The sequence below is a fragment of the Vigna radiata genome, chromosome 2 (genome assembly GCF_000741045.1).
Source record: "Vigna radiata var. radiata cultivar VC1973A chromosome 2, Vradiata_ver6, whole genome shotgun sequence".
In the NCBI taxonomy this organism is placed as follows: Eukaryota; Viridiplantae; Streptophyta; class Magnoliopsida; order Fabales; family Fabaceae; genus Vigna; species Vigna radiata.
Genome location: NC_028352.1, coordinates 10,070,963 through 10,086,365, shown reverse-complemented (window position 1 = coordinate 10,086,365; position 15,403 = coordinate 10,070,963). Strand labels below are relative to the sequence as shown.

Genomic DNA, 15,403 nt, shown 5'->3' with positions numbered 1-15,403 from the left:
ATTCCCCGAGAGGTGAGCATGAAGCCAAGGAATTTTCCTCCGGCCACGCCGAAGGTACATTTAGCTGGGTTCAACCGCATGCCATACCTTCTGATTTGAGTGAATACTTCCTCCAAATCTTGTAAATGTTGCTCCTCGTCTGAGGACCGAACGACCATGTCATCAATGTAAATATCCATGCACCGTCCTATCTGGGCGGAGAAGACCCTGTCCATCAACCGCTGGTAGGTGGCACCGGCGTTCTTCAGGCCGAAGGGCATCACTTCATAACAGAAGTTGGCCCTCTCCATCATAAAGGCAGTCTTTTCCCGATCCGGCGCGTACATCGGGATTTGGTTGTATCCGGAGTAGGCGTCCAAAAAACTGAGCATTCGGTGTCCGGATGCTCCGTCCACCAACGCATCGGTGCTTGGGAGTGGGTAGGAGTCTTTTGGGCATGCTTTGTTAAGATCAGTGTAATCCGTGCACATCCGCCACTTGCCATTCGACTTCTTTACCATGACCACATTAGCTAACCATGTGGTGTATGTGATCTCTTTGATGAAGCTGGCTTCACATAACTTCTGAGCTTCCTCGTTTATCGCTTTCCTCTTTTCTTCTCCCACTCTCCGTTTCTTCTGGGAAATAGGCCGGGCGTTTTTGACTAGCGACAACTTGTGGGACGCAATGGATGGGTGGATACCGGGCATATCTGTCGCCGTCCAAGCAAAAAGATCTCGGTTTCTCCACAAAACGGTTCTCAGCCGCTTGTCCGTCTCCGGTTCCATCCCGGTGGCCATAGACGTGGTTTGAGAAGGGTCTCGTCCAACTGATACGGGTTGTGTTTCTCCCATAGGCTCCAGGCGGTCCTCCGTGTTAGTTCGTGGGTCCAAATCGGCCATGGCTACCTCTGATCTGGATAGTTTTCTTCGGCTTTCCTGAGGGTATATTCTCAGACCGGCCGCGTAACATTCCCGGGCAGTTTTTTGATTTGCCCGTATGGTACAGATCGTTCCTCGGCGAGTCGGGTATTTCACGGTCAAGTGCGGCGTGGAAACTATAGCTCCGAAAGCATTCAAACACGGTCGTCCCAGGAGGACGTTATAGGTGGTGTTAGCCTCTACCAGCAAGTACCTTATCTTTATTTCCTAGCTTTCCCGTCCGGTTCCCAAGCGCATCCGTAGATCAACATATCCCCTGGTATCCACCCGCTCCCCGGCGAAACCGACTATCTGCTCGCTGTATGGTACTATGAGATCTTCGGATATGTTCATCTGGGAGAATGTCTTCCAATAAAGGATGTTGACCGAACTTCCCTGGTCAATGAGTACCTTGCTAACTTCATAGCGCGCGACCTCTACGGTTATCACCATCGGATCGTCTTGATCCGGGTCCGGTGCATGGAAATCTTCGTCCGTGAAGGTGATGGGGGGCATGGTTCGCCTCGTAACGTCTACGGCATGTATGGAGCGCAGTGTCCGAATGCTCCTTTTCCTGGCTGAGGAGGTGGATCCCCCGCCAGCGAATCCTCCTGAAATTGTGTTAATTATGCCCCTCAACGGTCGCCTTCTATCCCCGTCCCTGCTGCGACTTCGACTTCTCTCCCGCCGATCATCTCGCGCGGGCCTGTAACCCCGCGTGTTCGTGCTTTTTTCTTGCCGTTTAGGACTCCGGGGCCTCCGGCTCGTTTGCCTAGGGCTGGACGACCTCTCCGCATACTGGTCTGATGTATTTGTCTTAATGTACCTTTGCAAGCGCCCTGCACGGATTAATTCTTCAATTTTATCCTTGAGCGTAACACACTCCTCCGTATCGTGCCCCGAATTCTGGTGATACAAACAACGTTTGGTCAGGTCCGCCCCTGGGGGAGTTGGACGCTTCATGGGGGTCTGCATGATCTGCGTGCTCAACGCTTCCTGCAATATCCGAGCTCTAGGAGCGTTGAGCGTGATATACTGTTGAAAACGCGGACCTCTCGGGCCCTCTCGATTCTTCAGCCCGCTCCGACTTCCTTGGCCATCCGTCTTCTTCCCATCAGTCTTATCCATCCTAGCCTCCTGAGCATCTTTCTGATACTGCTGCTTCATAGTCTCCACCCGGGCCTCATCGGCCGCTCGCTGTCTAAGTTCTTCTATCGTCCGGGGAGGAGTCCGGCAGATACTGTCCTTAAATGGTCCCGGTCTAAGGGCCGGCATGACGTACTGGAGGGCGAGCTCCAAACTGAGTCCTTTCACCCTTCGTATCGTTTTTTGGTATCTGTCCATAAAGACCTTCAAAGATTCCTCCTTCCCTTGTCTGAGATTCATCAAATCCACTATTGTCACGTCTTCCGCACTACATGCAGCAAACTGTTTCTTGAACATTTCCCCCAGACTCTTGAAGTTTTCAATAGAATTGACGGGCAATGTGTTGAACCATTCTAAAGCTTCTCCCTCCAAGGATAAGGAAAACGCCCGGCACCAAATAGCGTCGCACCCAGTTCGGAAAGTCATGGCATTAATGAAGGACTTCACGTGGGCGGTCGGGTCAGATGTCCCATCATACATTTTAAACTGGGGCGGTACGAACTGCTCCGATATATGAACCTCCATAATCTCCCTCATGAATGGCACCATGGTGGTTGTCTCCTCGACCTTAACCAGCGACCGGCTATCCTTGTTCTCGTTCTCCTCTCTCCCGTTCGCATGGGCGCTGCTATTTTCTTCCTCCAAAGGCGTGCGCTTCTCACCAGCTCCCTCGCCCTGTTCTCCTCCTTTTTCTCCATTCTTACTCTTAGCGATTTGGGCCAGACATTCGGCCCTGATCGCAGCCATCTCCTCCTCATGCTTCCTTTGCATTTCCGTCATCCTCTGCTCCATCAACCTTAACATCTCTGACTGGTCCTCCGCATTGGTATTTCTCGTGGTCACCATTGGGTATAATCCTTCGGCCCCACGGTGGGCGCCAAAATGTTTCGGGTCTCCGGGTCTTCCTCTACAATTTGGGGATCTTCCTCAGTTGTCCGCTTCCTCTGATCGCTAACCTTCTGTTCCAACCGTCCGGGTACCTGTTAAAAGCACTCCGACGCTCAAGTCAACTTTCAGTATTGTTCGTAGAGATAGAAAGAGAAAGTTGTCAGGAAGCATAAATGCACCATCAAAACCTCACCTACTGTTACCTTTGACCTGTATATATAGTTTTTCAAGATGGGCCGAAGATTAATCTTTCTTAATCACGGCCCAATACCGGGCCCAATGCTGTTAATCCCACTTAACTTACCGTTGATTACTAACCTGATCCTTTCCCGTTCCGTCCGTACGTTGTGCCCGGACGAAATCTAAAGTGTGGAGGCTTCGTTACCAGAATGAATTGCCCGAGCACTATCATGATCTTAAGGACCGGACGGCACTCATGGTACGGAGATCGGGCGGACCGGACGTCCTTGATCGTGTTCATGGTTTGCTGGCGATGTTCCCTGGTTGTACCGGGTCGGACGTCCTTCCTAGTACAGTTATAATAGGTTGGTCGATGTTAAAAAAAAAAAGAAATTTAGTTAGACTAAATTGAGTCAACACTATATATTATTAAATTTTAAAAATAAAAACAAACAACTACTCGACTTATGAGACACATACATATGGATAACGTAGTGAAAAATAGTGTCAACTTGATCGAGGAAAATAAAGGGATATGCATTTATTAGATTTGTAAAGAGTAAAATTAAAAGAAAATTTAATTTCATTTTCTCTATCATCAAAGAGGACATCTCACTTCTGTTTTTGGTACTGGTGTTAAGTTTTGAGTTTGGATATCACATATTTTGTTGATCGATTAGTTGAAAATGACAAACCTAAGTGTTTCTTTGTTCGAGCCCTTCAAAACTGAAGTAGTAAAGTTTGTCATTTAGAGGTGGAAAGCAAGTGGTTTCTGGTAAAGTTAAGGGCTGGTTTGTGAAGTTTGTGAAGACTTTTTGAGGGTTGATTAAACAATTTTTGCCAAGTTTTAAATTCATCTCTATTGCACATTGAACTTAATTGCTCTTAGTCTAAGTTTTATAGTTGATGGATTGTGTTCGTGGACTTGAATTTAGTTTTCAATTAGCATTCAAAAGCAAATATTTGGTACAAATAAAACAAACTTTCTTTTTTTTTATCCATTCTATTTGTCAAGTGACACTAGTATTAAATTTATTTTTCCAAAAATATCACCATGTGTGAATCAAATTAACACTAGTATTAAATTTAATTTTCAAAAGAAATATTAAATTGTCATGTTAGTCGATGCTACCATAGATTAAATTAGATATTGGCTAAATTAGACATAGACCAAAGTATAAAAATATATGATAAATGTCCACCAACATATTAGTTATAATTATAAGGATTTAGAATTTGAGATAGAATAAATTTCTTAATAGGATTTATAATAATCTTAATATTAATAATATATCTTTAGTTATTTAACATTTATTTAATGTACACAAAATTGAATTAAAATTAATATTATATTATTATCGCTAAAATATATTAATGTTAGAAAAATTAACATGATAAATTTGAGAACGCAATAAGTTACAATATCGATTAGTTAATAGGTGATCTATCATTTTCAAATTTATGATAAGGACTCGGTATTTGGATTCACGACAATCAAATAGTTTCGGTATGGACTAAGCCCACTAAGATTGACATTGCTATGAAATAAGGGTCAGACCATCTATCTGCACCACCCATTATTACTATCTGCACATGTTTCTTTCCAAGTGCATCGTTGCCGTTGTTACTGTAATAATTAATCACCAGTGTACCTCCATTTTTCACTACAGAGCAAGAAAAATGAGACAGAGCTTCTTTTAAAAAGAAATTAAAAAAAAAAAATACTTGTTTACGGAAAGCTTATTTTTGAATGTGTTCTAGAAAGGTTGTTGTAGACTTCAGAAAGCTTATTCTGGAAATTCTATTCCAAAACACTCATTTCATAATGTATTTTGTAAAGTTTCTTCTGAACATTATATTATGAAAATTGTATTTTAAAAATTCTATTTTAGAAATTTTGAAAAAAATATTTCGAAATATGTTCAGAATAGACCATCCGAAAATCACTTTACAGAAAAGATAAGATCATCTTTTTAAAAATTGAAAAAACAAATGTAGTTAAAAATTAAGAAAATGCTGGAAGAAGAAAAGACGTGGATTGAAGACTGGGACATTAATTTATCCAAATTGGTAATTCGACCAACTATACAAATAATTTCATAATGTCATGCTCAGTTTTGACATTAAAAATTTGGTAAACCAAGTCTTGAGATTGACGGACGAACCAATCTTTTTAACTTTTTTATTTATGATATCACTTTAATTATGTAATTGATAATTTGGAGTAAATAATGACATATTTATATATATTAAACCTGGGATATAAAAGGAAAAATAATTATAAAAAGATGAATTTTTATATTTTTAAAAGAAAAAAGAAAAGAAAATATTAAATAAATGTAAATAGTTTGTGTGTGTTAAAATATTATTTTTGATTGAATTATAAACTAATTAAAAAAATTGAAGTATATATACATATGTTCTTGTGAATTTTATTATGTCACGTGATTTTAAATTTAGAATATAGATTAATAAAATTATGTAAATAATATAAATTTTAATTTTAAAATATATCTAGTTAATTGACTTAACTAATGACCTAAACCGGTTAACAAAACTTTTGTTATATTTTTTCCAACAATATGAATCTATTCAATGTACGAATCTTATAAAATAATTTTACATAACTTATTTTACCTAAATCTAATTTCTTTAATTTCTCTGAAACTTATGAGTTTATATATGTTTGGTGTAATATACTAATTGTTCATAGTATTCAATTATCATAGGATTTGTTACACTTCAATGATATAAAGTTGTTAACTTAAAGAAAATATATAAAATATTATTACAACTAATTCAATAATAACTTATGATAATAAAATATATACTAAAACCTATATTATTATGAAATATAACACTAAATTAAAAGTGTAATAGGGCATTTATATTAAAGAATGAAACCTGAAATTAAACATTCTACTATACGCTTCAACTTTAGTTCTTCTTAGCACCTGCTCATTAGAGATATCTTCTAAGTTCACATCATTAAGGTAATCATTACAAAAGAGAAGAAACCAAACAGACAAACAAACACAGAGAAGAAATGATAAACTAACTCATAAAAAGATCTTTCATAAAATAGAAATACATCACTTAACATGCATATAAGTTATATCAATCTATCCTAAAACATACAACCATGAATTCTAGACTTGACCATCTGGGCAAGCATTGATGTCAAGCTATGACGGGTTATGCACTTGTGGTGGCTTTAACTACTCTACAGAGCCATTATAAATGGGTTTAACATACCACACTCACGAGGTTAGTTTGTTCTGCATCTTAGGCCAAGATGGAGCACCTAGACTAGGATCTCCTACTATTCTCACCACAAGTCTCACCTCCCCCCCCCTATCTACTTGAGAAAGAATGAACATTAGAATATTAGGATAAACCCCAAGACTGAGCTTCCTACATCAATACATACACTATAGGGCACCACTAGGAAATCTCTCAACAAGAGTCATGGAATTACGTCCATCTACCATGCACATGATCAACATGATACTCATCATCATCATATATCATACACACTCATATACAGGCGCTCACCACCAGACCTATCAAAACCTCCATTTAGCTCAAAATCAACCATTTCTCTAACTTATTGTCAAACTAAAGTTTAGTAGTTAATCGATCAACCAAAATAACAATTTATTATTCACAAATCATCAAGAATCAATTACCATTCAGCAAGCATCTCATGATATCAACAACTAATTTCAAATCCATCACTAGTGTAAGGAAGGAATACGACAGTGGTTGCTTTTTACAATCGATAACAATTCTACAATCGAGATATATTAAGACGAGGTAAAAAAATGGAGGATTTGTTGCCTCGGTTATGAACCGAAGCAAAAAGGTTCACATTTTGCTTCGGTTAAAAAAGAAAATCGAAGCCTAAACAGAAAAAAAAATGGGTTTTTGATAGCGGATCTATAAACAACTAAGGTCATAAACATTTTCTGCTTCGGTTATAATTCTACAACTACTACCATAGGTCCAAATAAAAAAAAATGGGTTTTTGGTAGCAGTTCTTTGAACAATCAAGGTCGTAGACCATTTTCTCCTTCGATTATTTTTACAACCGTGGTCATAAGTCCAAATAAAAAAATCTATATTGTTTCAGTTTCATCCTACACACAGAACCTACATATCAAAACCAACAACCATAACCCAAAAACAGACTAGTACAAAATTTTCAAACAAGCAAAATTATAAGGCAACATCAATGTAATTATAGGCATATATTTAATCATATATCCAACATATAAAAAATAAACAACATATTAGAAAATTATAGGCTTAAATTAAGAATAAATTTCGAGATAATAATAGAAACATAAGAACGTGAAATGTGAGCAATAATGGAGAAGGATGGACACCATGTTTTGGAGAAACATTAACAATCTCACCACAATGTTATAGCACCTAGACACAAATATTAACAACATATTAATCTGATGAGCAACACAAACACAACAATACAAAAAAAAAAAAAACAACAACAATCGCGCTCACCATACTGATAGGGACAAACGAAGCGTGATGACAACGATGAGTAACGAACGCAATGTGATGGTGACAACGATATGTGAAATAATGAGGATGGTTGAGTAGTGACGATGACCTTCAAGTTCAAAGATGAACTGAGTAGAGTAGCGACAACACTGATTCACATAGGAATGAAGAAGAAAAGTGTGAAGTGGTAATTTATGTTTTTGTTGCGAATATAACACTTGGCGACACATATGGTAGCGGTTATTAAAATAACCGAGGCCATATATCCTTCCTATAAAAAAAAAAAACAAGTGACAATTTTAAAATTTTAATCAACCTTTTTTTCTCGGTTGTACAGGCAATCGTTGCAGAAAGTAAATACGATAAGAACTATTAGAATAACCGAGGTCGTATGTCTTTTTCGTAAAAAAAATAAAACCAACCCTTTTTTCTCGTTTGTCTAGAGAATCATTGCAAAAAGTAAATACGACAACAATTATTCAAATAGCCAAAGCTATAAGTCCTCTTTAGGAAAAACAAATTAATAACGGAATTTTTGAAAAAAAATTGAAAATTTTGACACACGTCTCAGCCTCGATTCTATAAATGGTTGTGTTTATTTCAATTTTTACAATTTAAGAAAGTTAATTTAATTATACAATCAAATATTATTTTATTTTAAATCCAGTGTACCCATATTTTATTTTGAGAATTTCATTACGTGATGCTAATAAAAAAAAGTTATAATACTTATTTCTTAAAATGATATGAAAAGCATAACTTCTTTTTTTTCTTTTTCGGTGTATATATTTGATTTCTAATTTTACCTTTTAAGCTTCTTTTCTTAAATTAAAATAATTATTTTTACTAATTTTATCTTTTAAGTAAATTTTCTTTTAAAATTTAACTATTTTTTTTTCAATTTCATCGTTTTTTCTAAAACTTAAGTATTTTTTAAACTAAAATAACTATTAAAATAAAAATAATTATCTAAAAAATAAATATTTACTTACAATAAAACTATAAAAGTGATTTAAATTTATTTTTATAATTACAATAATAATAATTTTATTATTTTTTATATCATAAAAATGAAGTGAAAACACATAGCCACCAACAAGATGTCTTAGTTCATAAGTTTCCTTTAAGCCAGTGAATTAAAAAAAATAAATAAAAAGAAGTTACTAACACGTAAGTGGTTTCCATTAAACGCATATTTTACTCATTGAACATGTGCCACACAATTTAACTTGAAGAAAAACAGTTTAAGGAACGGAAACACCACCTTTGTACAAAGAACACCACTATCCAATATTTTAAGCAGAAACTCGAAAATCTAAAATCTTTTGGACAATAAAATGTAATACAGTGATGACTTGTGAATCATGTGGGGGGAAGAAAGAAACAACTAAAGGAATAAGGAAACTTTACCAACAAAAAATTTATTAGGAAGTAATAAGTATAATTAATGGGTGATTTGATAGTGACCAGACAACGGATGAAATAAAATACTTACATAAATTTTGTTAGGATAAGTTTTAACTATGATTTTGATTTCAAATTAAGAAGTGGACTTAATTCTGACTCAATCTCACAAAACCAGTTTGTAAGAAAAGTTTATACTTCACTTATATATTATAAATTAATACTATGTCTAATTGATGTGAGACTTTCAATAAAAATCCAGCATTTATATGTACTATATATTATAAAAAAAAATTTGATTAAACTATTGCTAGCAATTTTTTCATTTGAAATGCATAAAAAAGTTACGATATAAATGTAATAGTATCAAGCATATTCAAAACTTTTTGAGTTGTATGGCACCACTGGAAGAGCTCTGCTGTAAGCAAAGCGAATAAACATCCCATTAAACAAACTTCAAAATTTTACAAATTGTATAAACTAGTTCATAGTTAACCTAAAATTATCTTTTATTAGATATATAAACTAATATAAAAAAGTCTATGTTAACTATTTTATACCTAAATTAATTTAACTTGTAATTTTTTTAAATAATGAAATATATTTTTAGTTTTTTCATGAGATTTTACAAATAAATTAATGTATAATTTTAACTTAATTATATTAATTTTTTTAAGGTATCAAACATATTTTAAATTAATATATCTAAGTTATATATTATTTGATACGTATCCGTTTTAATGTAATATTTCACACATTAAATAATTTTAACATATTTAGATTAAAATAATTATATGTTTATTTATTTTTAAAATTTAAACCATTAAAATTTGATATAGAGATTAATTTTAATTTTGTGTGAAACTTAAAAAAAAAAAAACTATAATGTTATATAATTTTTTTAAAAATATTTATCCTAACAAATTGAGGAACGCGTAATTTTTCTGGACCAGATTATTCTTTAAAACATCTTCTAGAAACATTCTTTCAAGGCGGGAATAAAGAACTTGTTGCAGTTATATAAACTAGCTGGTAAAAGTAGGGTAAAGAAATTTGTGTCTAGTTTTCTTTATTCCTTGTACACATGTATTCAATCATTTTTTCAAGAGTTAGTATTTATTAAATGTTTCTGTCTAGAAAACATGTCAAAAACCTATGTGCATGCAGAATAAAGTTGGAGCATTTTAATTTTGAATATTTGCTTCAAGTTGTTAATTACATCTGTATTTGATTATGTTTATATCATTTCGATGAGAATCTATAAAACAATTTCCAAAGAATAAAAACAAAACAACATAAAATTATTTTTTAAAAACAAAATTAATTTATTAATAAGTTAATTTTATTACATTTTTAAGATATTATAATATGATAATTGATTATTTAATATTTTCAAGATACTACGACATAATAATTTATTATTTAATATCTAAACATTGATCTTTCATCCACCTAAATTCATTTGAAAACTATTTAAAAAGCCTTTAGATGGAAACATATTCTCGACCAAATTCGATATAAACAATAATAATTAATAAATAAAAAAAATTAACTTCAAAAAATTTTATAAGCACTCATCCTTCTTGCTTGTTATTCAAAATTTTCTTTCTCTTTGCTCTTCTCCCCTCTATCTTTCTATCTTTTCATTTTTTTTTTCTCTTTTCAAATATAATTGTATAGGTATTATAATGGGTTAGCTGAATTATGTTTAACTGATAAGAAAGGAGTATAAACTATACACAATAATTTATCTGGCTTGAAGTAGTTGGATTTGTCAGTGATTTTTTTAAGTAGTTGAATTATTATAATTTTTGATTTTTTAAAAAGAAATATTTATGAAAAATATATAGTTTAAGAACTAAGGTTAAACATCGTATTATTATAATTATATATGCTTTCAAGTTTTATAAAATCAAATTAAAATGACAACAACATAAAAACAAAGGTGGGTTGTATTGATTTAGATTCATCCAATTTAAAAGTATTCAATATCTCTAACCAACTATAATAAAGTCACATTTGTGTCTTTTGATTAATTAATTAATTCAAAATCTTGAATCAATCCACATTTTGTAAAGGTTGATTATGTTAACATATGGATGCCCAATTCATACATCTAAATTCATTTTATCTTAAATAAGTTCGACATTCATGATTTATTTTTCTTTAGTGAGTCTAAATAGTGTACAAATTTGTCTTTAAACAATAGTTAAAAACAATAGTTAGATAGTCTTTTAATAAGATCTAAACCTAACATAAAGAAAGCTTAATGGCATATGAAGCGATCCAAACTAGAAATTGGATAACACGACGCTTATAAAGTGTGTTTAGAAATACATTAAATAGGCATGTTGTCCTTTCAAATCGCATCAAATAATAGAAATCATGATAAAAGTTATAAATAATTGCAAGTTCTAAATGAAAAACAAACTGTTTCTGTGTCATGATCTCAATCCGAATCCAAATTAAACCATCTTAAATACGGAAAAATCCATCGTACCATAAAATTTAATGCACGACAAAGCAAAACCCTTCGTTTAGACGACACAGCAACAGTACATATATTCTCCACGCCACTTGACTCACTATCCATAAACATCAAACATTAAAGACTCTCTTTTTCTCTCTCACCTTTATGCTATTGCAAAATTAACATCTTTAAATAAACCCTCTTTCTTTCTCTCCCAAAAGAAAAATATATATTTTTATAAGTCACATCCTTCAACATCTTCCTCACACACACACACCCCAAAGTGCTTCTTCCTTTTCTTCCACCACTTTCTACCCTTTCACTAAAACAAAAATAAAAAGCAAAAAATAAAATAAAATAATAAACATAATAATGAACGGTCACCAAACCCATGTCCATGACCATTCCAACGTTATATAATGTCTTCTAACCACTGCTTCGTCTTGCTGTAGAACCAACGAACCAAATTCCCCAAAATCAAAACCAGAGTTTGCCTTGTCATCTTCATCTTCCCTTTTGGAGTTACACACAAATATCTTCATCCACAAAAATCATGAGGAGCTTCTCGAAGAACAAGTTCCTATGTTTTCGCCCTGTCGTCGACATAGATTGCATGTTAAAGTCCGAGGTTGCTCCTCATCGTTCTTCTTCTCCCAGTCATTTCTCACGCGTCCCCACTTCGGAGAAGCAACAAATGGTGAAGAATTCAAAACCCAAATCTGTATACTTCCACCACGTTTCACCTAAACGGACGATTTCTCGGGTGATCAAAGCTGCGTTCTACGAAACCATACTGGTTAGTCTTGGATTCATTCCTTCACGGTTCTTTCTCAGTTTAATTTCTGCGATCACTCACACAAATCATGATCGCGAATTTTGGGATGATGTATAATTCCTTTTCCTATTTTAACTTAGATGTTTTTGTCTTGCAGAATAAAAGAGATCACCATAAAAACCGTTACATCCATGATTCATTTGGGTACAAACACAAGAATTTGAAGTATGGGGAAAGAAAAACCCTTCAATCGCCTTTGTCAACTTCATCTTCAGCTTGCTCCAGCTCACACGCGTCATCAGAATCAACCAACGTTTCAAATCACTACTCCACTAAGGAAAAAGGGAAAGAGGGTGGTCATGGAAGCCCACTGGAGAAGCAAAAAAGGTTCGAGTGCTATGGAATATACTTGGTTCTATTCAGCTTAGCGTTTACGGTATTTTGGGGAAAGCTTTTTGGTATTCTTTTGACTTCAACACTGCTCTACTTTTTCGCCGTTTGGGACTCGAGTTCTCCGTGCAAAAAAAGGTCACCAAAAACTCCAAGGCTCAGAGAAAGTCCACAAGACAAAGATACCAGAAATTATCACGACATAGTTCAAGATTATCGCATGGCCATAGTCCCGTTTAGTTTTCACGTGACACATGATCGAAAATTTGATCGTGTGTCAGATGATAATTAACAATGACTATACTAATCAAGAGCTTTATGATAGTTTCTGCATGTTCGCAGGGACTATTAGGAAGTACCATAATGAGGCATTAAATTTTGACGTGAGAATGGTCCTTTTTCGTGCTTGGTGCATGCTTCTACATTCTCTGCTCTGCCATCTCTATGCTTAGTGTCGAAGCTTTCTTAGGCATAACACAAAAGACAGTGACATGAGTGCTCTTCCAGTGGCTAAGCTTGGAAAGAATTGTAAGGGTGGGAGAGACAGAAGAAGCAGTTCCACATTTATTTCCCTTTGCCATGCTTTTGTTTGGGTTTCTGACATGACAATACATATCTAACCGATGCAAAGTATGAAAAGTAGTTAATGAAATTTGACAGGGAAAGATGTTGGTTGTTGTATTGAAATTAAGTTTTATTTGTACAGAATTTACTTCTGAAATAATACAGTGCATTCATGATTTGTAAATTATATTAAATTATCTCCGGCAATCAGATTCTATAATATGGTTTTAAAATAACAAGTACATATTTTCAGCAAATTGTAAACTTAGATTATTGTTTAAATGATGGATTTTGTGTGTACATCATAGTACATATGTAATTTTGGTAAAGTTGATATATAAAATTAATTAATATTTTTCCTTTTTATAATATTTCAATATAATATATGTATTTTTTATTAAATTTAAAATACGTAAACCCAATAATAAATAAATAATGAATTAGTAAAAAAAATAATATATATATATACATATATATACACACACACATTATATTAAAATGTTATTAACAAATCTGTTTTAAAATACTTCTTTTCCATTATATAACTACTCATAACATATGCATATTAAGTTCTTTAGAAATTAAATGTTTACATAATAAAATAAACTATAGTTTATTCAACAAGAAGGCTTTACAAACACATATATATTCACTAGTAGAATATGAGAAAACAAAGTAAGCCAACCTCAAGAAGTGCATCTCCTTGTCCTGCACCATTTACAATTACATAATGAAATAAACTAATCAGTCAAAAAGATTTGTGTTAGGTATCTAACATTTGAGCCAATATACAAGAGTATATATTTACAATTTCTTGTATATGAATTAAAACTTAACTTATTTTTATACAATCAATAAAAATAAACAAGCACATACTGAGATAATAATATTAAGAATATCTTACCATATATTAATATATACCAATTTTAAGTATTTCAGACAAGCTTCATAAGTCATGGTCAATTCATTGTATAAAATTGCATATTAATATCACATTATTCTTCTTCCACTTATCACGATATGATATCTTAATATATGTTATTTATGTTATCATTAAAGTAAGAATGTCCTTTTACTAATAGTTTCTATACTTAATACTTAAAAAAAGAATTACAAACATTATCCTAAAATACTTAATTTCAAAATATTTGAATTGAATTATTATTCATCATTTCAAACACAATTATCATATGATATATCAACATTCATTAAATATGCACAACATTTATACCGAATGCAATTGCTTAAATTAAATATCGCTTGAATTAGTTATAGCTTTTTAAATTAGTGGGATAATCCGACTCAATAAAAGATATTAAATATACTATTTATTAAATTCATAAAGTGTTCAGGTTAAAAAAACAGTTTTAATTATACAACATAAGAGTATTATTTACATTTTTAGGAAATTCAAAAGTATTTAAGAGTTGAAATTTAATTATGCTTTCTAAAATTTTAGTAATATATAAAACTTAAAATATCAACTTCTACAAAATAAAACAAATCAATTTGTTAGGGTCAAACACCCTCTAACACAATATCAATGCATTAAAAAATTTATTAATATAACAAGTGTACAATATAGTCAAAGTATAATTCAAATACAAGTATATAATTAAAAACAATCTTCTAAAATACAACAATAGAAAAAAATTATATGTTGAAAGTCACACATCAATTAGATACAAGGTCAATTTAAAATATAAAAGTGGATGTAAACTTCACCTTATAAGCCGATTTTGTAGAACTGAGTTAAATTTAAAGTTCAATTCTTAACATAATATCATAACAATGAATTAGAGTCTATCCAAACAAAATTTTATTTTTTGAGGTTGAGTTAAACTTAAAGTCTACTTTTTAACATTAGAACAAAATACTAACTTTGATCTTGAAATGGATGAGGTGGTGATAATGGCAAGTGTAACGACTACAAGCCGTGTGTGACAACAACATCGAACAGGCGATCATTCAAATATTGGTTTCTAAATTATAATTAAACATAATAATCAAACATAATACAATTTAACTTTAAATCTCATCTAATTTATAATAATTATTAGTGTTTGAAAATTATTGAATTGAGAGGTGGAACCATGTAATACCTCAAAAAAATATTTATTGATCAACTCAACGATTTTACTATAGAAAACTTAGTTATATAGA

General features: G+C 32.8%; 2 protein-coding genes across 2 annotated transcripts; one reads left to right on the top strand and one right to left on the bottom strand.

Moving 5' to 3' along the window:
* Positions 1 to 1,127: 1,127 nt before the first annotated feature.
* On the bottom strand, positions 1,128 to 2,891 carry LOC106780115. Its single transcript, XM_014668358.1, has one exon. The coding sequence runs from the start codon at positions 2,889 to 2,891 to the stop codon at positions 1,128 to 1,130; it is 1,764 nt and encodes a 587-aa protein (XP_014523844.1).
* An 8,645-nt stretch (positions 2,892 to 11,536) lies between these two features.
* Positions 11,537 to 13,498, top strand: LOC106755857. Its single transcript, XM_014638077.2, has 2 exons — positions 11,537 to 12,307; positions 12,444 to 13,498. The coding sequence occupies exons 1-2, from the start codon at positions 12,065 to 12,067 to the stop codon at positions 12,966 to 12,968; spliced, it is 768 nt and encodes a 255-aa protein (XP_014493563.1). The 5' UTR covers positions 11,537 to 12,064; the 3' UTR covers positions 12,969 to 13,498.
* Positions 13,499 to 15,403: the final 1,905 nt, after the last annotated feature.